Source organism: Hippoglossus stenolepis, chromosome 4 (assembly GCF_022539355.2).
Source record: "Hippoglossus stenolepis isolate QCI-W04-F060 chromosome 4, HSTE1.2, whole genome shotgun sequence".
Lineage (NCBI taxonomy): Eukaryota > Metazoa > Chordata > Actinopteri > Pleuronectiformes > Pleuronectidae > Hippoglossus > Hippoglossus stenolepis.
In genome coordinates, this window is record NC_061486.1 from 12,162,720 (window position 1) to 12,188,011 (window position 25,292).

General features: G+C 42.5%; 1 protein-coding gene across 1 annotated transcript; it reads left to right on the top strand.

The window, feature by feature from the left end:
* Positions 1-12,646: 12,646 nt before the first annotated feature.
* On the top strand, positions 12,647-25,292 carry si:dkey-103g5.4. The gene is made up of 12 exons (XM_047339650.1): positions 12,647-12,772; positions 13,155-13,673; positions 15,919-16,434; positions 17,538-17,612; positions 18,154-18,282; positions 19,407-19,466; positions 19,561-19,686; positions 20,664-20,815; positions 21,216-21,302; positions 22,310-22,456; positions 22,582-22,782; positions 22,889-25,292. Exons 3-12 carry the CDS (start codon positions 16,323-16,325, stop codon positions 22,979-22,981), a joined length of 1,182 nt encoding a protein of 393 aa, XP_047195606.1. The 5' UTR covers positions 12,647-12,772; positions 13,155-13,673; positions 15,919-16,322; the 3' UTR covers positions 22,982-25,292.

Sequence of the window (25,292 nt, forward strand, 5' to 3'; positions counted from 1 at the left end):
TAGGAAGGAACAAAAGAGCGAACAAATGCACAAACCAAAAAGGACCAAGGACCGAAAGTAGGAAGGAAGGAGACAAGCAAGGAGAGAAGGAAGGGAGGGGGAAGGAAGGAAGGAAGGAAGAAGGAAAGAAGGAAAGAAGGAGAGAAGGAGAGAAGGAGAGAAGGAGAAGGAAGAGACAGAAGAAACAAAAGTAGGAAGAAAGGAAAGAAGGAAAGAAGGAATAAACAAATGAATAAACAATCTAACGACTGAATGAACAAATAAAGGAAGGAAGAAAGGAAGGAAGGAAGGAAGGAAGGAAGGAAGGAAGGAAGGAAGGAGGAATAGCACATTCACAATAAAGTGATTTCTATGGTTTACTTCCACTGAAACTGTCTCAGTATAAACAGAATGAATAGTGGGAGCTACCTGCACAATGCAGACAAAACAGCTCAAACCTCAGCTCAGTGTCGTCTTTATTGCAGCAGCAGTGAAAGTGTCGGCTGTGCAGCAGTGACCTATAAATGGTAAACACTGTTATTGTTCAGGTGCAGGTGTCGGCCGTCTCAGGCAGCGTTCTGGAGACGGCTTTCAAACAGTGGGACTCCCAGGGGACTCTGCAGTGCAACAGCCGTCTCGACTCCCTGCGTCCTGTCTACATTGTTCTGACGACAGGTGGAGAGACGCACATTCACACGGGCACACACACACGTGCACACACACACACTGTCACACACTCAATGGCTTTTTTTTTACTGCCATTGATTTCTTTGTCATCCTCTCTGCACGTCCTGTCACTCTGCAGATGCAGGATTCCTCGGCCTCCTGAGTGGCCTCCCAGAGGAAGTTCAGCGACTGTTTCCTGTCAGCACGCAGCGGGACCCCAGCAGCTCGGCCGGTTTGTCACATTGTCTCATCATTAAAACACGAAACAATAAGGAATGCATGAATCAATGCAAACTGACGAATAATGACTGCATTGATGAATGTCTCATACATTTGACATCTAGAGGAGGAATTGCTGCAGGAGGACACCAGAGGAGGAGAAATGAATTCCAGCAGGACAAGGGTAAACAAGAGAGACATGAAGGAAGAAGAGAGAGGAGTTGTTGGAGTTCTAAACCCGACAACATGCCTCCAGTTGGGCGACATTATCCTGTTTACTGTCGACACGGGCCACTATCCTCTGTACGATCTGTGAGTCAGTGCTAAAGCTCCTCATGTCCATTTTGTCTGTTATGAATCTGTGTTATGTTTTTTACACTCGCCCTCCATCCTTACACCTGCTGTGTTTCAGGGACAGCCTGTACAACACCAACAGTGGCTTTGACTGGGGTGCGTTCAGGCAGCTGAAAGAGGAGCTGACTCTGTCCTGGACTCCTCCCAGCTTCTTCTCACTGGTCTTTAACCAGCCTGGTGTTTATGTTTTTACACTGAGCAGCCACCAGCACAAACACATGGTAACTACATCTCAAATAATATAAGCAGTGTTCCTTTAAAGTAAATGTTTAATGCGCAGTTCCCTTAATGCGAAGGCAAACTTGATTTGCCCCTGGTGGCCGGCTGCAGTATAGGTCATGAATAACATGAAATGCTCCACTTTTGTAAATGGGAGATGCTCTCTCCATCGATGTATACATATAGTTTTACAACAAATTGCATTTTGTATAATCACCAAACAGACATATCCATTTCTCACTTCCTTTAACATTTGAAAATCCCTTTAAAGATATTTTGATTTCCATATTGTTTATGATTCTCTGTATCATTTATCTTTGCTCATTTACCTTTTCAGATTAGTTTTTCTGACTGCGCGCTCTCCCTAAAAAACTAAAAAAGACTGAGTTTTCTTCTTTTTGTGTGGCAGAAGATAAGAAATAAGACTAAAAGGGATAAGATAAGTTAAAAGGGCAAATTATAGAAATGTGTATCACCACTTTACCCTCGGTATGCAAAACAAAACCAACCCCCTAACCCAAAACAATTATACATGCAAGGGTATGCTCTACAGCTCCACTAGTGGTCAAACATGTAGATTCAGGGAACCATGTCTGTATTCTTCTTATTGATATATTCCTCATTTAAATGTGAAATGATCACATTCTCATATGTATACAGAGATTAAATGATAAATATCAACCCATATTTCAATTAAACTGATCCTTCATTTTGCTCTTACTCAGTATGTACGAGTGATGCCTGCAGGGGCCCAGTGTTACGAGCCTGGGCCCTTCTTCCCCACCATCCCCCGTCATGTGACCAGGGTAGGAATCAGTCGGAGACGCAACCTGTTACTTCGACCAGATTGGTTGGCGACTGGAGGTTTGCTGTTTGGAGCTGTGGTCATCCTCTGTTTGTGTGTTACAGTCCTGGTCAGTGTAGATACACACACACACACACACGCTGCCACTACACACACTGAGTACAACACATTCATGAATCCATCCCGCGTGCAGATCCTGTTTCGAGAGTACGGATGGCCCGAGAAGAAACCAATCAGAGCGCGGTATCGCTTGCTGCAGTTGGCCTACCACATGGACGATTACTCATCAAAGGGTTCAAGGGTGATCTCACTCAGGAAGATTCACCGCAACCAACAAGCGAGAGTGACACAAGACTCCATTCAAGCAGGTGCAACACTGTAACCCTGGATATCACACACAAACACGTGAGCTCTGCTTATTGAAAGCCTAAAGGCCAACGGTTACATAACTTACATAAAACATAATCTGCACCACGTCAACCTGCAGCACCTGCAGCGTGCACACACACACACACACACACACACACACACACACACACACACACACACACACACACACACACAGAGAAACACACACACACACACACAGAAACACACACTGACACTTTGTTGATGTTTAAAGACAGTGGTGGCTTCTTATGTAACACGACCAGTGACTACTCCCACCTATCATCCAATTACTAATCAGAGGCCTCATATCATGTGCCACGACTAACAGTGAAAATAACAACAGTCCAAATGTCACATAACTGAGGAAATCACTTCAGAAGACATCTGGAGAGAGTAAGTCTTTATCAGGGAATCTGTCAAGAGGGAAAAAAGCATTCAAACTAGTTTCAAATATTTATATTTTGATTGTAATAGGAGATAAGTCCTAAAGCCCGAAAATCTCCTGCCACCAAAAGATTTGTCCAAAAAAACTAAAACTTCCAAAATAGCCTAGGGAGACAAGTGGAAGCTATTTACTTGTAAAACATGGAGATACCTCTTGTTTATAATGTATAAAATAAAATAAATAAAAATCTTTATTCATAGAGCACTTTTCAAAATTCAAATTACAAAGTGCTTCACAAAGAAACAATTAAAACAAATAAGTCTTTAGTTAAACATAGTTATCAAGGTTAAATGACATTGACTTTCATGGAAATCGCTTCTGTAGTTTTTGCATAATCCTTGGCAGAGGTAGAATTATGTCTTTAGAAGGGACTTAAAAGATTGAACTGGGTCATCCGACCCGATTTCCTCGAGCAGAGGAGTCCCCTGACTGCAAAGGCTCTGTCACCTGTAGTTTGTCAGTCTGTCTGGGAAAGATCACAGGCCTCTGCCTGAGGATCGCATGGCACGCAACAGTATAGGGTACGAACAGGTCACATATATAAGATGGAACAATGACGTGTCTTAGAAGTAAACAGTCACATTTTGTAATCAATCCTGGGAGCCAATGTAAAGAAGCTTAAACAGGAGTGATGTGATCACATCTGTTGGTATTTGTCAAAGCCTGGCAGAGAGAACATCTAAGCTGTTGAACCAAAACATGGATCCACATAGCTCAGGTCCACTGGTCTTCCTCAGGCAGCACATTATGCATCTGCTTCAAAGTTCACTTCGAGAGAGAGATTCTTAGACTTTACATGTGTTTTCTTTTTATTCTTGAGTGTTTTACTCTTTGTGTTTCACTCTCTTGTAACAACAGTCTGTGGGGACACGCTGGGGGAGTTCTGGGATTATGAGCACCAGGTGGATCTGGAGGCTTTCAGCAGCAGCACCTTCTACAGCCTCCTGCTCACACAGAGCCTGTCTGTCACCACACGTCTGGGGCAGCTCACCACTGAGGTCAGCAGCTCTCTGTTAACATGCAAAATAAACACATATGTTAAGAGAATGAGGCGTTCTTCCTCATCATGAGACGTACGAAAGTTTCCCCTTTGGCCACAGACACACACAATTAACGTCATACATTACACATGACTTGCAAATTTCCCCAATGTGGGACTAATAAAGGATTATCTTATCTTTATCTTTTTAGCTTTAGGAAGCAATTTATATAATATTTTGTTAGCACCATTGCAATAGTAGCAAAACAACCCTCACACATGCACAACTATTGTTCCACATACTGCCTGCATATGTTGGTCTGCATCTGGTTTTGCAATGCTAGGCTATGTTTTGTGGTGTTAACCACTGGACAAGTGTATGATGGGTGTAGCCAGCAGTATAGGCTACAAGTTTGGAGAAAATTAAATCTTAAAATGCACAAATGACTGGTTCATATGCATGTTTTAGATTTTCTGTTGCAGATGACATGCAGTTAACTTCTTATTTAGCACTTATTTGTGTTATTTTTATCATCCCAGCCTCGGGCTGGGTTCTAGTTGCCACTGTTTGAAGGTAGATACTGTAACTCACCAAGTGTCATCGACTCAGTTTGTCCATTTACAGTAGAGGAGGGCAGAGCTAGATGGCTTTCCTTGATTGCAAATTGTGGCTTGTTGTATTGTATTGTGGTCACATGCAGTTTTTCACGTGCATTTCCATCTATCCAGCCTTTATCTATGCCGCTTATCCTTTGAGGGTTGCAGGGGGAGCTGGAGCCCGACATTAAGTGAGAGGCCGGGTACATCCTGGACAGGTTGACGGGGCCGACAGAGACAAACACACAATTCACACTCATCATCCATTTAAAAGTCTTCAATTAACCTAACCCCAATCTGCATGTCTTTGGCTTGTGGGAGGAAGCAGGAGTACCCAGAGAAAACCCACGCAAACCCGGGGAGAACATGCAAACTCCACACAGAGACCCTGGCCCTTGTTAGCACTGTTTGAAGGTAGATACTGTGACTCACCAAGTGTAAATGACTTGGTTCATCCATTTACAGCTGAGCAGGGCAACTCAAATGCACTTTGCTTTCCATGAATGCATATTGTACCTTCATGGTTTGTCAATGCATTTTTCCACATGCATTGATCCGACACAATTCATCCTTGCTTCGGATGTTTTGCATCTTTATCTTTGTCCCCCCCATAAAGTTTGAGTCTCGTGAAACAGATTGGGTGTCGCAGCTGGAATGCCTCTGTTTTTAGTCACACGCCTCTTTCTCTGGCCTCCTTCCTGTTTGTACCATCAAACTGTTCCCCTGTATAGAGGTTGTTGTTCCAGCCCTCAGGACAGCTGAGGTGATAAAGATGTAAGCGGAGATGGCTCATCTTGCACCTCTGTGTTATCCCACAGACGCTGATGTCTCGTTTGTGTTGTTTTAGTGCGTGTTGGCTGAACTGGGTGTGGGAGTGAGATGTGTGATCTGATTACGATCTTATGATGTTCGTGTGATAGTCATTCCGTTTTCATATATGTGTCTATATCAAGGTAAAGGAGCTCTACCAGGGAGTGCTTGGGAAACTGCAGCCGCTTCACCCACGCCTGATCTTAGAGGAGAGGCCGCGGGAGGGTTATGAGAGGATGAGGAGGGAGGTGGAGAGGGAGGCCGCGCGACGGAAGACTCTGGCCTCACAGCTGAGGACGCTGCTCGACAGTCAGCTACAGGTTAATCACTTCTGTACTTCTCCCAATTGAATTCACTGTTATTTGTGTAGTGCAAAGACACAATATACTTTATCCCAAGATGCTTGACATCATGACGTTGAGAAAATTGTAGAGGGAAGTGCTTAAAAGGATAGTTCACCGAAAAATTGAAAATTTACTCATAATCTACTCACCACCATGCAGATGAAGGAGTGGGTGAAGTGTTTGAGTCCACAAAACACTTTTAGAGTTTCAGGGGTAAAGAGCGTTGCAGCCAAATCCAATACAATTGGCATAGTGGTGAGTAGATGATGATTTAATTAAATTTTTTCGGTGAACTATCCCTTTAATACGTGATAGGAGTTCCCCCAGTCGTCTTGTCCTATAGCAGCATAACTAAAGGATGATTCAGGGCTCCCCTGAATAGACTCTAACTATAAGCTTTATCTAAAAACTAATAAATGAAATCCAGTTATCAGGACAGTGAAATATAAAGAGAAACCTTGTGTCTTAGAACGGGCAGCAAATAACAAATTATTAATCCGTAAGTTATGTTCTGGACAGTGTCAGAACCAATCGGTTATTATCTGATTATAAATTGCATATTCACATGCAGGATCTGTTTGAAGAGATTGTATTCGGAATGAATTGATTCATCATTTCGACAATAGGGTGTCACTAAAACCCAAGAAAACACAAAGGTATCCAGTTCACTTTCATAGAAGACAAAGTAGCAAGTCCTTACAATTTAGAAACTTTAACAGGGAAACATTTAACATTTGGATTAATAGATTTTCAAAATGAATTTCTTGTTTTTCAATCATTTTATCTTTTAATCTTTATATTGAGTGTGAGAGTAAGATCAGGTTTTGCTGTTTTTCCCCCAGGTTCTGAGACAAGAGCAACAGGCCCAGCAGAGAGTCTACAGTGTGTTTACAGCTCATCTCAGACAGTGCACCAGATTACTGTCAAAGGTTTACAACAGCAACCAGCCGGCCTGTGATCTACACCAGCAGAAGTAAAGCTACGGTTTATCCTTTTCAAATGGTCACAGAGTGAATGCTCCCTCTCACGTGCTCAGTCTGTTGTTTCTCACCCTCAGTTGGATGCAGAGACTCACAGCCCTGGTGGAGGAGATGGGAGAGCTGGTGTCAGCAGAGTGTCAGCGTCAGGGGGCCTGGGAGTTACTGGGTGAGGGTCCAGGGGCCAAGCTGCTTTGTCCTGACTCTGGAACCGTGCTGAACAAGGACCAGATCTTTGGTGAGCCCATCAGCACTGAGTTAAATCAACCATGTGTTCCAAACCTTGAATCTTAGAGAAACGACACCATCTATTGTCAAAAGTATGAACTGCAACAAGAACCGACATGAGATGCAGAAAAAAGAAAGAAAATATGTTCAAAGTTACAATTACATTTAATACATGGAAATTACGCATGGATACCTCAATTTTATTTCATTTGGCTTCCCAAAAAACTGAATACTATTTTTTTTAATTTATATTATTATATTATATTATTATAGTTTATTTCAGGTATATAAGTGGTTTTGTACAAATCTTAAATTATTATTCTTCTCATCTGGGGATATACAGTTACACCAAATCTTTCTTAGTTTTACTTCACCTCAATAAAAGTCAATAAATTAAGTTCAAGTCCTGTAATTAGTCTCTCAGTCTAAGTTTATCTGCCAGTTATTACAATACAGGATAGAGAAATATCTGAAAATTATATAAAATTGTAACTGGAGCTCAACTGATATTGCTTATTTAAAAAAATGCTCTCATTCAAGGTAATACCATTTATATTTCCCATTACAATTATCTTATAAATTGTAATGAGCACTTATTTAAAGCTATCCCACAAATATCATCTGCTGCTTGATTCATGCTTTTCCACTTCAGAGCTCAGCATGAAACACTGCACGTCCAGCATGTGACTGTTCTCAAACCTCGATCAGAACAGCTTCAAATCTCCATCCTGATAGTTAACAGTGTGATGAGCACTAACAGTGACCCTCTCCCGCTGCCTTGCTCCAGGGCCTGATGGGTCCCTGCGTGTCTGCCGGGCTCTTCACTGTGATCCAGTCACAGGCCTCATCAGACCAAACGCTCACACACATATGATGCTGAGCAGCTGCCACGCCACAGCAGTGCCACCTGACTACTTCCTCCACCCGCACACCGGCCGAGTGATGCCCATCGCCGGCAATGTGGCCTACGATCCTGCGAGCTCCACGCTGGTGTTCACGACGGGCTCGTGTGCAGGTGACATGAAGTGTTTGTGCGCTGTGAAGGAAGGCAGTGCTCAGAGTGAAGAAAAAAATCATTCGATTATGAAATCAAAACCTTTCCTAACACAGTTAAGAAAGCTGTGGTAATCACTGCCATTGCATTTGCACCGATACCTGAAGATAAGCAGACAAACAAATATAATGTTTATATAAATCCAACTTGATCTGCTCAGGAAGGACATTCCAAAGTGTAGGGGCTCTAACAGCACATGTACTATTGGTTTTTAGCTGAGGCCGATAACAGAGGATGTTGGGCAGTTAATCAGCATAAAGCAAAAATGTTAAATGATGTGGGGAAACATACTGATTGAACCATATTAACCATACATATGTTAATGCAGGAAGCTCCATTGCTGGCCCCTATTTTATTAATTTGTCTCACACATTTGTTTCCTGTGTGGTTGAACTTTGTGGTTTGGATGTCAGTTGTTGTCGGTGTTGTCAGTATGACTGTTTATGGCTGAGAGGAAATTAAAAGAGATTTTAGTAAGTTGATACATTAGATTTATTTTCCAGCCCTTATATCACATAACTTTTAAATATTTTTAGTGCAGCTAAAATAGAGTTTTAAAGACCTTCAATAGTTTTCACAGTAGTTTTTAGGACTTAATGTCACTGGCAATTTCTTATGCATCATGGACTTCATAAACCATAATCGGGCAATTTCTTTGAGAATTTCTACAATACATCCAAGTATTCGTGTGCTAAGAATATTTTAATTTCAGTCTTATTTTCTGTGGGTTACTGAAAATCATGCTAGTAAAAGTGGATGGACACAAACTGGGCAGCAGTTTGTCATGCAGCATAACTAAAAGCATGCATTTAAAGATCACTCAGAGTGCTGACACATGACAGCGTAAGAGTAATATAGCTCATGAAGTACATTATCACATCACTCAGATTGATGACATAGCAGGACACTGGCGGAGCAATTTTTATAAAACGGTCGTTTGTCATTCTTTATCCCAGGTGACAACAGGAAGTGGGACAGTCCTCTCCTTCCTTTCATCCCTTACCCGACCTCCTGCCACTCAGAGCAGCCTCTGACCAGCACCCACCTCAGGGGCCTCAGACCGGGCCAGAGATTGCAGCTCGGAGCTCCCATGGCCGACCCAGACACGGGGGTCCCAGTGCCCATACTGGCTGTGACAATCCACCCTGAGACTGGACTGGTCTACCCACTTGGAGGGGTGCAGGTCTGCCCGATCACCAGCCTGCCTCAGCCCATACAGATCGGTTATCCCATGCTGGAACCCAGGACGGGGAACATTGTGCTCACAGTCGGGGTCAGTTTGGATCCAGTGACAGGTCAGTGCAGCTGGTGAGACCCCAGTATATCCTGTATGAGTTATTATGAGCTAACCTTGTTCCATATGACTGTGTAGGAGCTGTGCTGCCAGTAGGGGGAGTCCTGCTGGCTGAGTCCTTCATAGAACCTCTGAGTGGGCGAATGGTGAGAGTGAGAGGGGCCAACATGAGGGCGGGACAGCTGGTCCCTAATGCAGGAGGATACCAACGTTTACTAGACTGCAAGGTGCTTGATTATACACCTCATCTGTGAATATATAGGCAATAGCATATAAATGTTCTCTTGATATTTTAGTTCCCCCGAGAATATTCTTTAAATACCATTTCTCCTGATGCACAGGAGGACTTGAAATTGTCAAAATTGTTTCTGAATTCAAGTCAGTTTTAAATTATCTTGACGAGGTCAATATGTTATTTTAGATTTTATGGTTATTTTGGTTTTGGAAAATCACAATGTTAATACAGTTTAACTGGATATGGTTTATTAATTTTATTTATTGGGACATGGGATGGGAATTTATGTTGTTGCTATTTAAATGTATACATTTTTTATGCTGCCTCTTAAGTCTCAGCATTGCAAAATAAGTAAATATCCAAGATAAGACTGCCTGGTTGAATATACAAAAAAAAAGTGATCTTGTGAAACCAGTTAAACCAGCAAAGATCTCTCCATCAGGTTCTCACAGCAATGTTCAAAGTACTGGATCTCCTGAAGCCACTTTCTGAGGAGTGGAGTTCAGAGGGAAATTTGCAGGATTTGCAGCCTCATCCAGGCAGCGAGAGAGGGAGCGGTCGACAAGATCATCTCCTCACCGCGGCCAAGGAGCTCCAGCAGGCCCGGGGACGGAGCCTGCACGGCCATCTCCAGTTACACACCAGGCTGGAGATGCTGCTGGACTGGGCCGAGGGTCTCCAGAGGGATGGAGGGAGTCTGGGTGAGGAAACACCAGTTAGAGGATGAATGGACATGTGGGGTTGCTTGTGGGTTGTACATCACGAACTCTCGGCCTCTCTGTGTCGGTCCTCTCCTCCCACTGCTGCTCTCTTTTTCCTGCCCTCTGAACTTTTCTATCTTACTCAAACTTAGTGTCTGAGAAAGTATGATCCCAAATGAAGAATTTCACCCTCACTTGGCCATAAATCTGCCTGATGCTGAGCAGAAATATGCAGCAGAGAACTATTACTTTATATTTCCTTATCGGTTTCTTCTTTACAGCTTCTGTTGTTGTGACACGTGAAGACAAATTCATAAAACAAAGGCCTTTGCTACTTTTGGAAATAAGATCAAGAAGAACAAAAGAAAATGCACAACCTTTGACTAACTTTTTATCTCCTCCTGGATCACACAGCGTTGTCCTTAAGTGACCGATTCTTATAAAAACAAAAGTGTCAGGAACATGAGACTCTTTTATTGTGCTTAAAAGGGAGTTTGGAAAGGGTTTGGAAAGGATGACCTTTATTTGTCACAAGCAACCACCCTCCACGGAAACCTAGCATGTGACCTGTTTGTCCCACATAAGCCAATTATCTTAGGACATGCATCAACTAATATGTACTCCATATCCATATTTTTATTACTATAAGGGATAAAACACACCTCCTGTACCATCAGTATTTCCGGCATAGATAGGAGTCCAAAACTATCCAGACATTAAAAACCTACTGCTTTAACACACTGAACATCAAATTACCTGTTTAATTTGAGCCTCATTGCAAATACATTCTGTCTGTGTGAATGTTTATATATCCTCGACATCAGGGAGCTTGTGCTTAAATTCCTTTTTATTGTCGTTTGAGCTCCCGACTCGTCAATAATCAATTCATGCCGGCATCATCATCAAGACAGGCGTATCATAGTTTCTCCATTGTGTTCGCTTTGAAGCACCACTGTGTCTAAATTTCAGTGGTGGTTGTAGGTCATGTGTGCTCTGCTAGAGAATCGGCTTCCTGTGGTTTCACAATACATTATGATAGATGTGACATGCAGTTACAAGCCTGTTCCATGTACCCCGCTCTGTCTGTACTAATTTTGGCATTCAATTTGGTTGGAGCTCAGTCAAATGAAACAACAACTAAACTGTCACTCAGTAGAGAGCCGTCCTCCGAAGGCTCAAAAAGTCCCCTTAAGAAAAGACTTTGCATCTGCACCAAATTGAACACACTCATACATATGAATTACTTAAACATGTCCAATTTTTTGATTTTTTTGAAAAGCTCTTGTGTAATCCTGCTAACAAACCAAATCAAACACAGATGAAAACACCCTTGGAGGAGGTACCTACACTTGCAGTCAATAGAGTGCATACATCCACCAAGGCTCAACAGTCCCATTAAATTCAGTCAAGCTGCAACAAATTGCAAACAGCTGGCAAAATGTGCTTGATTGTATTCATCAAGATCCGTGAATGTTTCCCTGGAAAATCTGTGAAAATGTCAAACCCAAACCCTTTTCCTGGATATGCACAAAAATGCTATTGTTTTTTCCTCGGGTCATGTCCCACCCGTCCACAAAACTTCAGAGAAATGAGTCAAGCTCCTCTCAAACTTGGACCAAGAAAAGTTCAGGAATACTTACTTAGTATTTTAGCACCTTTTCATATTCATTTTTCTTTGCTCCTGCTTCTTCTTTCCTCTTCTCGTGGGACCCAGGGGAGATGCTTCTGTCAGGCTCTGATGTGGGTGTGACAGCCCTGCTGGGGATGGAGTATCCTGACCCCATGGGATCTGGTCTCAGTGTGCCCGTGCTGGGATGTCACACTGACTTGGTCTCTGGGATTACTGTACCCTTGGCAGGGACCATGGAGGACCCAGATGGAAAAGGTACTGTCAAAAACAGGCTATAGCACAGGTTAATGTTCAGCTGACGCACTTAAATCCTCTTTAAAGGTCTTTTGAACAATAGGGAATAAAAGAAGTTCATCTGGGTCTTTATAGGCCTGGTGGCGATTCGTTATGGATCTCAGACTGTTGACCCAGTGACAGGGACGTTGGCACCAGTGGTTGGAGCCAGGCTGGATGTGTCCAGGAAGCACATTCTGCCTGTTACAGCTTCCTACTGGTTAACGGTGGCAGATCAAACTGATGGTGTGCAGGTGGGGCAGTACTTCAGAGAAACGCTTCCATAAATGCTCTGGTACAAGTCATCTTTAATGTGACCAGTGAGACTAAAAGTGATTCAACTCTCCTGTTATTTTCTGCTGGAGGGAGATTTGTGAAATTGATAAAAGAGATGGAAGCTTATCGCTGGGATTCGATGAATCTTCCTCTCATTGCTTCCAGGTGGAGGCTCTGCCGAGAGAGGTGTGTGTGCGAAACACGTACTGGCAGCATCAGAGGCAGCGTGAGGAAGATATTCTGTCTGATCTGGACTCAGCTCTTCTCCAGTATCTCGTCGGGGTTAAGTCGTCTCAGGTCAGCAGGTGGAGTTTGCTGTTTTGGTTGAATATGTCTCACATGGTCTCTACTCAGAGGATAGTCATAGCCTCTGAGAACATGTGTTGAGCATGTGGAGATGATCAATGGGGTATGTGAATGCTGGAGGCGAGTGGGAAAGGAGAGTAATTGCAGGAAAGCTTTTCATATCCTGTGGCGCACAACAAGAAAGCTGGACGATGAAATGTTTTTGTAGGTGTTTGCAAAGTGATAATTTACCGTATCGCCAATTATGAGTGTGTGCATGTATGTTTTCCAATGGCTGTGTTCATTCCATTGATTATCTGTGTCTGTCTGTGTGTCAGTATGCAAAGCTGTGCCTCCACGTTTCATGTTCTACGTGTAAATGTGTACTCCGCAGCAGCTCCAGTGGTCAGGGAGGCAACTGAGGGAAGCAGCTGCGGAGGTGCAGGAAACATCGCAGGCCGAGGCCCAGAGGAGAGCCGCTCAGCACTCCCACTTGGCTCTCATGCTGCCTCCACATGTACTACACATCCTCACGCAGGGTATAAACTGAGGCTGCCAAATTGGCAGGATGAAGAGCATGAAGGGAAATTGCAGTCATGACCTGCGCTGTGGTTCCATTCATCGCTCTCCAAAAGAGAGGCGCTCTCGTGCCAGCATCTCCTGTCTGATCCTTCAGTTCCATAGTAATTAACATAATGTCAGTGTTGGGTATTTTATTTGGGTTGGCAGCATGTCTTTGTGCGTCTCTCCCTCTCTGTGTGTAGGTGATGAGGAGGAGTGGGATCAGCAGAGCGTCTGGCAGTCGGAGCTCGTGTCTGGGCTCGATAAGGTGGATGTGTGTGTGGAGCAGCTGCAGCAAGAACAGGAAAAGTGGACACAGGGAGGAGACTGGGCTACAACTCTGCATGCTGTGGTCAGAATATTGGCTTTGTGGTTTATATGTGGGACTGTAGCTTATTCTTTGTTTTACACATGTACATCAGGTGTTATGCTCTGCTAGGGCTGGGCGATAAAACAATATTGCAGTGTAATTGTCATCAACAGCAGTAAAACATAAAATCAATATGTAGCAATATATTGTACACTACCGTTCAAAAGTTTGGGGTCACCCAGACAATTTCGTGTTTTCCATGAAAACTCACACTTTTATTTATCAAATGAGTTGCAAAATGAATAGAAAATATAGTCAAGACATTGACAAGGTTAGAAATAATGATTTTTATTTGAAATATTAATTTTGTTCTTCAAACTTTGCTTTCGTCAAAGAATGCTCCATTTGCAGCAATTACAGCATTGCAGACCTTTGGCATTCTAGCTGTTAATTTGTTGAGCTAATCTGTAGAAATTTCCCCCCACGCTTCCTGAAGCACCTCCCACAAGTTGGATTGGCTTGATGGGCACTTCTTGCGTACCATACGGTCAAGCTGCTCCCACAACAGCTCAATGGGGTTGAGATCTGGTGACTGCGCTGGCCACTCCATTCACAGACAGCATACCAGCTGCCTGCTTCTTCCCTAAATAGTTCTTGCATAATTTGGAGGTGTGCTTTGGGTCATTGTCCTGTTGTAGGAGGAAATTGGCTCCAATCAAGCGCTGTCCACAGGGTATGGCATGGCGTTGCAAAATGGAGTGATGGCCTTCCTTATTTAAAATCCTTTACCTTGTACAAATCTCCCACTTTACCAGCACCAAAGCAGCCCCAGACCATCACATTACCTCCACCATGCTTGACAGATGGCGTCAGGCACTCTTCCAGCATCTTTTCACCTGTTCTGCGTCTCACAAATGTTCTTCTGTGTGATCCAAACACCTCAAACTTTGATTCGTCTGTCCATAACACTTTTTCCAATCTTCCTCTGTCCAATGTCTGTGTTCTTTTGCCCATATCAATCTTTTCTTTTTATTGGCCAGTCTCAGATATGGCTTTTCTTTGCCACTCTGCCTAGAAGGCCAGCATCCCGGAGCGCCTCTTCACTGTAGACGTTGACACTGGCGTTTTGCGGGTACCATTTAAAGAAGCTGCCAGTTGAGGATCTGTGAGGCGTCTATTTCTCAAACTAGAGACTCTAATATACTTGTCTTCTTGCTGAGTTGTGCACGGGGCCTGCCACTTCTCTTTCTACTCTGGTTAGAGCCCGTTTGTGCTGTTCTCTGAAGGGAGTAGTACACACCGTTGTAGGAAATTTTCAGTTTCTTCGCAATTTCTCGCATGGAATAGCCTTCATTTCTAAGAACAAGAATAGACTGGCGAGTTTCACATGAAAGTTCTCTTTTTCTGGCCATTTTGAGAGTATAATCGAACCCACAAATGTGATGCTCCAGATACTCAACTAGCTCAAAGGAAGGCCAGTTTTATAGCTTCTCTCACCAGCAAAACAGTTTTCAGCTGTGCTAACATAATTGCACAAGGGTTTTCAAGGGTTTTCTAATCATCCATTAGTCTTCTAAGGCGATTAGCAAACACAATGTACCTTAGAACACTGGAGTGATAGTTGCTGGAAATGGGCCTCTATACACCTATGTAGATATTTCATTAAAAACCAGACATTTCCACCTAGAATAGTCATTTACCACATTAACAGTGTATTTCGGATTAATTTAATGTTATCTTCATTGAAAAAAACAGTGCTTTTCTTTGAAAAATAAGGACATTTCTAAGTGACCCCAAACTTTTGAACGGTAGTGTATATGCATGGTGCAAGCACAGTGAGGAGGTAGAACACATAATTGGATTTAATGATCTACCTTAGATCTGTCTTGTTTCATTCTCTGTCCACAAAGACAAGTTTAATACCACAACTCCACTCAGGAGCAAAAATCTGTCTTTAAACTTGAAAAATGCAATAATTTGATATCAATCATAATAATAATCAATAGCGACTGATATGAGGATGGCACGGTGGAACAGTGGTTAGTTCTGTTACATCACAGCAAGGTTCGGACGAGATCTTCCTGCGTGGAGTTTGCATGTCCCCCCCCATAAACAGCCCTATAGTATGTAACAGTATGCAATACCATAGTCTTTGGAAAGTCTCGTACTTGAACTTTGACACGAGTTTCGAGCTCTAAGTTTCGAGCTCTGAGACGCACATTGTGACTTTGTTGTCTCAATGTGAGTAAAAAACGTTTCGCGTCCTCTGTGTTCATGTGTCCTGCAGGACAGAGAGCTGAGTCAGAGAGAGCTGTGGGAGCAGTGCTGCTCCAGACAGACGGAGATGGAGGCCGCTCTCGTCGCTCTGCACTTCGTCAGACACCTCTGTCAGCTGCGTGCTGACACTGCTCAGGTCACGGCATGGGCAGACCCGCTCAATAAATGACACTGAATTATAAATATATATATAAAGACATGACAGAGCTTGTTTTGGCTTTACCGTCATCCCATCGAGTTTGTTTAGATCTAAGCTCAACGGTCAGAGCAAAATTTAAGAGGGCTGTAAAAATGTTTGTTTTGATTATCTCCTGATTATCTCTCTTGGTGATTGTCTAGGCGGTGCTGTGTGGTAACTTCTGGTACAAGGACTATGGTCTGGTCCAGTGCACCAGGAAGAGGCCGACTAAGGTCATGGGTTTCCTTCAGCAGAAGGCTCTGCCTCTGCTGGAGAGACTGAACCAGCTGCTGGAAGAAAAACAGTCGGCCAGCCTTTCCCCCAACACCTGCAATCGTCACGTCTCAGGTACAGAGTCAGTAACAGGGCTATCATCTTTTCTATTATGCTGTAGCACATGATAGATGGCAAACATTTAGATATACAGTATTGTTCTAAAGCACAAATGAAAAAATTTCGCAGTGATACAAATTTCATGCTTCTCTCTGTGTTGTTCTTTCTGAGAGAATGAGTTTTGATTTACAATCTGTGATCTCGTTCTACTGCCAAACACATTTCCTCACTCTGAGCTCGCCTCTGGATTCCTGCATCTAACACGATTATCTGCACTTTTCCCAACACAGTCTGGTATCATGGTTAAAGGCTGGTTTATTTCGATATTTTTTCTTATTGTGAACAAAACTGACAGTATACAGTTCAATTTATTTAACAATGTATAACAATTCTTCCCAAAAGCTGTGCCATAGGAATAAGCCATTGGTGGTTTAGTGAGTATCTATGGCAGCAGGACAGGGTAAATGGGATTGACTCAAAATAAACACGCGGCCATGCATATAAAAGAAGGGCCATGTCACACTCTGCAACACAGAGGATTATTTATGTGTTTTCAATATATTTTTTGATATTTAGTGAAAACAATGGAGCCGCTTGCTAAACACAATATTTGCCAGTAAATTAGGCTTTGAGAAAAATACCTGTTCGTAGGATCAATATGTTGTTATGTTTTGATCTCCTCATGGGATTTAACAATCCAATCTTTTGGTTAAAGGATAAGGCTGGTTTTATTCTATACTTTTATATTTCTAACAAAGAAATGAAGTACTGCTGTAAAGTTCAAAATCTTAAGAAGTTAGTTGCAAACGCTGTAGATAGTTCAATTCATTAAAAAAGCTTAACCAAAAAGCTGTGCCATAGGAATATGCCATTAGTGCTTTAGTAAGTATTTATGGCAGCAGGACAATGTAAATGGAATTGACTCAAAATACCTAGAAGCCCATATCCATAGTAGTTAGGGGTCATGTCACTGAGGCTTATTTATGTGTTTTTAATAGATTTATGATACAAAAAAATGGGGCAGGATTGTTTGTAGGATCAATACGTTCTTGGTTTCGGTCTCAAACATAGAATAATACCATGCTCCTTCTTTCAATTTGCTTTGTGACATGTTTCAGGTTTATCAGTTAAACCGGCATACGGGCTGGAGATAGCCTCCAGAGTCTGGACTGCCTCTGTGCCTGTGGTGAAAGGTATGTGCTTCTAAAGCCGCTCAACCCTTGTGATAACATGTGTGTGGAGAGAGCCTTCTATGTCTAGAAATACTGTGAAGTCAGCTGGTGGTTAAAATGCACCAAGATTAGAGCAGAGAGGAGGGAAACTGACACCGTGTTTGTACAAATTCAACTGTTTGTGTGTCCTTGAGTAAAAAACAATCCGATGTGTCTTAGATCCAGGATGTTGTTGTTTATCTACGTTCTGCTTCTTTATCGTCTCTGGAGAGTAGAGATAGAGTAGAAGGAGAACATGACTATTAGAATTTTGGCAATAATGTTGCATGTTCCAAAACTTTGATTGTATATGTAAAGGTACAGAGCTACATTCACCACTGGGTTATGTTTTAAAATCTTTAATTGTTCATGTCTCCGTCAAATCTACCTCAACATAATGTGTCTTGGCTCTTTCGAGAATCATCTTTGTTTAGACAAATTCTCACGGCCGCTCAAGGAGATACGTGGTTTGATGTCTGGCTCACGTAGTTTACAATGTCTCTAACAATCCGTGTTTCTAAAGGAATCTCCACCCAGTCTCTGAGGGAGCCTGTTAATGTAGCTCAGCCCCAGGACAATGGTCTGCAGGCCGGCTCGGCACCAACACACAACTCACAAACACACACCGCCTGTTCTGGCGTCCAGTCCCAGGGTGAGCAGAAATCAAAGCTGTGAATGTGAGACCCCCTTTCACACTGTCGAACTGTGCTGTGCTCGTCTACAGTACAGTACGTGAGTGAGAATAGTACATTTTTACCTGCTTAAGTCTGGCAATAGAAGTCTGGGGAGCGACACAGATATTTACACATCCACACTGAGGGAATCAATCATCCATGCTTCTGGCTGCAAAGCAAAGCATACCTCTGAAATAAGGCCACCAGGGAGGTTCTGTTTTTTTTCGCCTCTGTCTGTTTGTTTGTTAGTCAGCAGGATTACGCAAAAAATTACAGAACTGACATCCACAAAAAGCTGGTGGACGGAGGGGACACGGGCCAAAAAAGAACCCAATTAAATTCCTGCATAGATCCACACAAAGGGGTACATCCAGGAATATACATTCACTTTCTTTTACATCGTGAGATATGGTGTGAGATTTTTAACTAATTCCAAGGACTCCAACACTCTTTCCTGAGTGTTGAGTGAGAAAATAGACACCCCTCTTATGTGTTATTTATGTATGAATATGGAATCTGAATCTGATGAATCCGAAGACTGGAAACAGAGGAGATCAGGCATCCTCTGTTTCTGTAACTCAGCAAGTTGTTGTTTTCATCCTTCAGCTTATGAACAGAGTAAACGAAGGAGATATACCAACTCTATTTGTGAGTTTTACAGTCATTGGACCTCATGCAAGAATATCTTCAAATTCTCATCTGATATTTGTCTTACTTTCGTTTGTACGGTGAGTTTGTATGAGCGTGACTCGTCAATTCTGCAAACGCTTCTAACTTCAGAAAAATGTGTAAGTTACCTGGTAAAACTGAATATTTTGTAATTTATATATAATTGCATCAAACTAATTAAATATACAATCCAATGAGTGAAAAACTTGATTTGAATAAGATGAATTTCATGTGACTCCTACGACAGATCTGGTCCATTTGTAAATTGTGTTTTAACCCATAAGAAAACTCAAACTACGAGGAAAATTGGTGAATGCGTCAAGTTCTCAAAAAATCCCTTGTGGAACAAACCGACCGTTCACACTGATTAGATCACAAAATATCAAACTTTTCCCTCGTGGATAATGAGTCATTTCAACCTATTTCCTGACAGAGAACCATCCTGTGAAAGAGTCTGCTCAGCCCACACACATCTCTGTCCCCACAGTCCCAGGTAACGCTGTGATGTCAAATACGTGCGCAGTCAGAGGGCTGCATGTGGTGAGTCATGTACACTTTACCCATCCATATTCATTTTTATGCCTCAGAGGAGGAGTGGACCAGGCTGCTGGAGCTCTCTCCCCTGTTCCAGCTGCTGAAAGTCGTAGAGCTGCAGCTGAGGGGCCGGGCCTGCGGGGCGGGGCTTCTGAGAGGAGAGCTCAGCGGTAGATCAGGTAGAGTAGAGGTTGGAAACTTTAAAATAAAAAAAGGTGTTCATAGACTATCAAGCATCACCCACACCTCAGAGATATTTTCTCACAGAATCAAACTGTAATGGAAGATTCCCCTGATCAATGTCCTGCTACTGTTATGACTGTTTTCTGTGCACTTAGCAGTTGACCCTGTGCAACTGAGTGCTGGGGTTGATTCCTCTTTCTGCAGTAGCAACAACACAAGGCAGAGGTTTACTTTCATCTTTCTGATAGGTTTCCTGTTTTCACGCTAAGCGTTGATGCTGACTGCGTAACCCTCTGCAGAGCTCACAATTAAAACTCAAAGACAACTCCGGTCCGAGAAACTCTTTATTTCACATCTCGAGATAAATTTCCACTACAAACATTACCTGCAGAAAACTTCAATTAAATATTTTTATATATTTATGAATACTGAATAAGTGCCCCATAGTGTGATGGTCTAATTTCGTGAAAAAGGGCAGATACCAACATAGTGATTGTGTATTATTTAGATTCCCTCACTTTCCAGAACCTTGAGATGTTTCCTGAACCTCACATGTTGGAACGTCTGCTAGTTTGCTTGGCTTCATGATTTAGTAAAGTTTGTATTACTTGTAATTACTTCATTGATTGTGATGCAGTTTTGTGCAGTTATTTGCGGTGAGCCCCTGACTTTTACCCAATTGCTACCATGAGTTTCACATTGTGGCTTCAAGTAAAATGCCTTGAAAATGTTTCGGATGGATTTTTGAGTGATTCTCAAAGATTAAGTTAGCTTGATGTGGACAACCTAGCCTTCTGCAGCTCAGTCAAACAGCAACTAAATGGTCTTTGGTTCTACATGAATAATGCAGGCGTCCTATTTTTTTGTACAAGACGAGGACTTTTGCTAAAAGGTGAAAAGCTTTTGCAGCAATAACAGTGGACTGCAGTATTAATGGCTTATTGGAAATAGTTGTTCTCTGTGTTTTGCGCAGACAGAGGCAACAGTTTCGTCGATATCCTTGATGCTCAGTGGGAATGTGAGGGAGAGCTGATCCCTGTGGACCCGTCAGTCCTCAACCCCCGAGAGTTCCTGGTCTACCAACATGGACTCTTCCTGATGCAAACATTACACAGTCTACAACTGGTTGGTGACAAAGTTTCACTCTGATTTATAAACTTGTTTTTTTCTATTTATCTTTCAAAATTGCTTTCATTGTTTAATTTTGAAGCGTTGAGTGGCCTGGCCCCCGGCTATCTTTTAAATTGTAATTTCCTGGGAGCCTCTGAGGCCGAATTAATTTAGACAGGAACACTTTGAACATACACTGTATCCCTTAGGCTCGTATAATCTCTTCAAACTCATCTAAAAAAAACGTTTACTTTTACCCACATTCTTTGATGCATTTTCTTCCTGATGTCTTTTACTGTTAAAACACTCTTTGTTGTTTTAGTGAAGAGACAAAGTTGCATTTCAATATTTTTTCTGCGTTTAATTTACGTTGGCAACAAGAATTACTTAGGTTGTTGTTTTTCTTTTCCAACAGACTCCAGCTATTTCACTTCAGATAACTGCCAGTCTGCCAAACAACAACTACTTGAACAACGCCTTCAGAAATTCCTTCTTTTATCAGGTAAAATTACAGCTCCGGTCTGAGAAAGCGTCAATTCTCTACATGTTGTTCCAATTGGTCAAGTGTGTGTTAACATAAGAGCGGCTGTGGCTCAGGGGGTAGAGCGGGTCGTCTACCAACCAGACGCTTAATCCCCGGCTCCTTCAGTCAGTATGCTGAAGTGTCCCTGGGCAGGAAGCTGAAGCTGGGCAAATTGCCTGGTTGTGCCGGCAGTATGTGAATGGCGTGCGACAAGAAAAAGAATGTGAATGGGTGGATGTGATTTGTACTGTAAAACGCCGAAATTGGTCGATCGGACAATAATAGCAGATATGAATACAGTTCATTTATCATAAGTATAATCAACAACATACTGGTACATAGTCCAATGCCAGTGTAAATGAGTTTAACATTAAAATGATGCAGGAAAAAGGCCCTTTCTCAGTGCCACAGAGAGTCAGCAGGCTGTCCACAGATGTTTAACAGAAAAACAACTCGGTAAAAGTTGTAAAACGCTGCTGTTCACCTCAGACTGTCAGATCCCACTCCCACTGAAGTCCATGAAGAGAACGTCAAGAGCATCTGTGAAATACCCACTGCCTCTGTGGACTTAATCAGTACATGAGACACGGCTCCAGCAAGGCCTCAACTTTCTACGTCCATTTCCTGTTTACACCCTGGAGCCCTCACTAATGCTGAGGGAGCCTCAGGGGACACACAAGGGGTTATTCAGTGAACAGATCCAACCAGTGAAAGCTTTTGTTCAACATCTTCTCCAGCCCTGCTGCTCTCTGGACACAAAAGATTCCTTCTCTGCTCGCCCCCCCCCCTCTCCTCCCACAACCTTCATGTTTTTCTGCATGAGGTCAGGGCTATAAAGCCTGTTTCTGGGGTCACCTCTGTTGTTTCACATTCCTTCAGAGGGATCCACACGACCAAAGCAAAGGAGCAACTTCAGACTTAAGCATGTATATATGTTTTTGCATGTCTTGCTCAGAGTACCGTGTGAATGACCGCTCTGTTGACAGGAAGCAGAGGAGATGCTCTTTGTCCGTCGCCAGCGGCTCCAGTCAGTTGGAGGCTTCTCTCTGCTGCTGCTCCACTGTCTGGCCCATGTCAAAGTTAAAGACATGAGCTCCGACTCCAGTCCTGCCTTCCAGAGGCTTTTCTTCAAGGTACAGACAAGAACTCGTTTTTTATGTCCACTAAAAAATAAAGCTGAAGTTTGAACTATTAATTGGGTTTACTTTGGCTTGACTTTAATTCAAATGTGGTCGGTCTGTTTGACTTTACATCCCAGGTTCTGCAGGCATGCCTGGGGGAGCTGTTTAATGCCAGACTGTGGGGTATGTGCCCCTCAGGACAGGAAGCCAATTTGTGTCCGTGGTTTCAAGACCAACAGGCCCCTTCAGGGGACTCCCATTGGACTCTGTCCAACTTTCACGCTGCCTCCCTCCTTCACAGGCTTCACAAACCAAACCCAGGACTGCTGTCTGAAGATGTAAGAACAGAATATTTGCAATAACTATGAAATAATACTATCTTCTTATCGTTCAGATAGAGGCCTCTTTGTTCATTATTTTATTTGCTTTGCTTATTAACTTCAGAGGAGGCACAGGGAGACGTCTCTACTCTCGCATCTTGAGGGACTTTTGAGAGAGAGGAGCTCAGAGGCCCAAGAAAAAGAGCAGATTGGATAAAAAAAACATGTAGCAAACCCCCACTAACAAAACCCAGTGTTTTTTAGAACTGGTAAACAGGATGTCAATCGTAGCTCAAGCACAAATTACTTTCAGATGGTATTGTTGGTTATTGTATAACTGTTTGCTAGATACATGCATACGAATGGTAGATGCTCAAGGTTAATGATAACGTGACTATGAGGAATTCTATAGTTCCTAACTGTTATACTTTTAATTATTTTGGATTTCACCTTGAAATTAAGCATCGATGTACCCTTGTTTCTCAGCCCAGGATTTTAATGATATTTCACGTGTCTTTACGTCTTATATCAGGTAATTTCCTATGATTTAAAGTAAATGGACACGTGAAGTAGCCAGTGAACTTTTTGACATTTCTGATATGTCTTTAGCTCTCATAATCACAGATCACAAATAAGATCATGTTGTACTGTTTATTTAATATATATATATAACAAGAAACAACAAAAGATAATCATTCCATTATATAAAAAAAGGAAACAGTTTTCTCCTTACACAAATCATGCATGTTTCAACACCAAAACAACTGCATGGATCTTTCCAGGATATCATCTAAAACAGACACAACACATAGACATCTGTTTCTTTTTAGGGGTCCTATATGTGGGGGGAAGGGAAAGCAATGTGATGATGAAAGGCTTGCTGAGATTCCGACGTCTTCGAAGCACCTTCAATGCCGCTACTTCTGAGTGGTTTTGAAGGCGATAATAATGATGAGCAAAATGATTCCACACACAAGCCCGATGACATTAAGGATCTTGGCTGTCCTCGATGCATCCTGAGCTATGGCGGATTCTCCTGCAGAATTTGCACTTTGTGCCTTTAAAAAACAATAATCAATGTTTTAAAAAAGATTTTCAAAAAGCAGTTTGTATTGTTATTGATTTTAAGGCATCTTTTAAAAATGTAAAGCAGCAACAGAAGAAAAATTAAGTTTGGTATTTAGGAAAGGTCACCTACCCTACAAGAGCAGACGATTGCAGCAATCCCTATTGGCAGACAACAGCACAAAGTGTTGAAGATGGACCATACCAGGTAGGATGGAGCCACTGTATGGCTCCCGCCTGCTTCCATATTTTCTGTGTCTGTCTTGAAGTAGATAGAAGTTCTACTTCATCAGCCTGTGTCTGGATTGAATGGTTGGAGGGGGGTTGCAGCCCATTCTGCTTTATCCTTCATGGGTGTGGTTTAAAGGGGCTGAGCGTGGTTTAAAGGGTGTGGTTTAAAGGACTAATGGCTTCCCCACACTGAAAAAATATTTATGCTTTTGGTTGTGTCTCCTCCTGATAGGTTTTATTGGGTAGAGTGGATTTAATGTATGTGGGGTGACTTCAAATTCTAAGATTACACACAAACTGCTCTGAGGAGCCAGAAGAGCCTCATGGCTGTCATGCTCGGATCATTTGGATGAATATTAGCAACAGCTTTTAGTCATTAGATTCACTTTAGTTAGTTGGCTAGATAATTCCATTATTCCATTACGTCATGCACATTCCAGTGTGCAGCCCATATGGACTTTTACGTCTTTACTTAACTCTACTTCTTACATGCAAACCAGACACTTGACTGAAAGAAGTAGATTCACAAACTTCAAATTAGCTTAATCTTCTTTCGAACCTACATTACATAACAAAAGATTCTCTTTATTCCATGGAGACTTAAAAACCAGCATGCTTCTCTTCACAATGGGAATGTACCAGATGATAACTGTACAAATCGAGACCCGTACATTGTAGTTGTTTTCCCGGGACATCACATGTTTGTGATTTAGGGATGACTTTGCATTTTTCTATTAGTCTCTACTCGTAGGCACCATTCATTCAAAACATAAAGCTTCTTATAACGATCCTTTTCATGGTCTTGAATCATCATCTCATCTTCAAAATGCATTCTGGTTGCTACAGCAAAGCAGGAGATGATTTTCTCACTGCCAAACAAACTAGATTCACAGGACTCTCCACAACAGTCAAAGATAATTTGATGCATAAGCCAGCTTGCAAAATGAACGAGTGAGTGCATTGAAACAGGCACGTCCTGCGCTCCGTACAGCAGCCTTCGCCTTGGTGAGCACAGATGATCGACTGTGCACCTGATGCGACTGCTTCATGCCAGTGGAAACTTAGCTGTAGCGCAGGTAAATTAGAAATGAAAGCCAAAGTTTTCATCTGAACCAACCTCAGAACGGAAGCCACAGTGTGAAACGGTACTGAGCCACCACCTCCTCCCAAAGTCGCAGGCATAGTGACTATGCTGCACGCACCCTCATGATTGAAAGAGAGCAAGGGAAACT

Coding starts and splice junctions, on each gene's coding strand:
- si:dkey-103g5.4 (XM_047339650.1), top strand. CDS start 16,323: ATGGGTTTCCTTCAGCAGAAGGCTCTGCCTCTGCTGGAGAGACTGAAC. Junction 16,435..17,537: donor CTGCAATCGTCACGTCTCAG/GTACAGAGTCAG, acceptor GACATGTTTCAG/GTTTATCAGTTAAACCGGCA. Junction 21,303..22,309: donor GAAATTCCTTCTTTTATCAG/GTAAAATTACAG, acceptor CTCTGTTGACAG/GAAGCAGAGGAGATGCTCTT.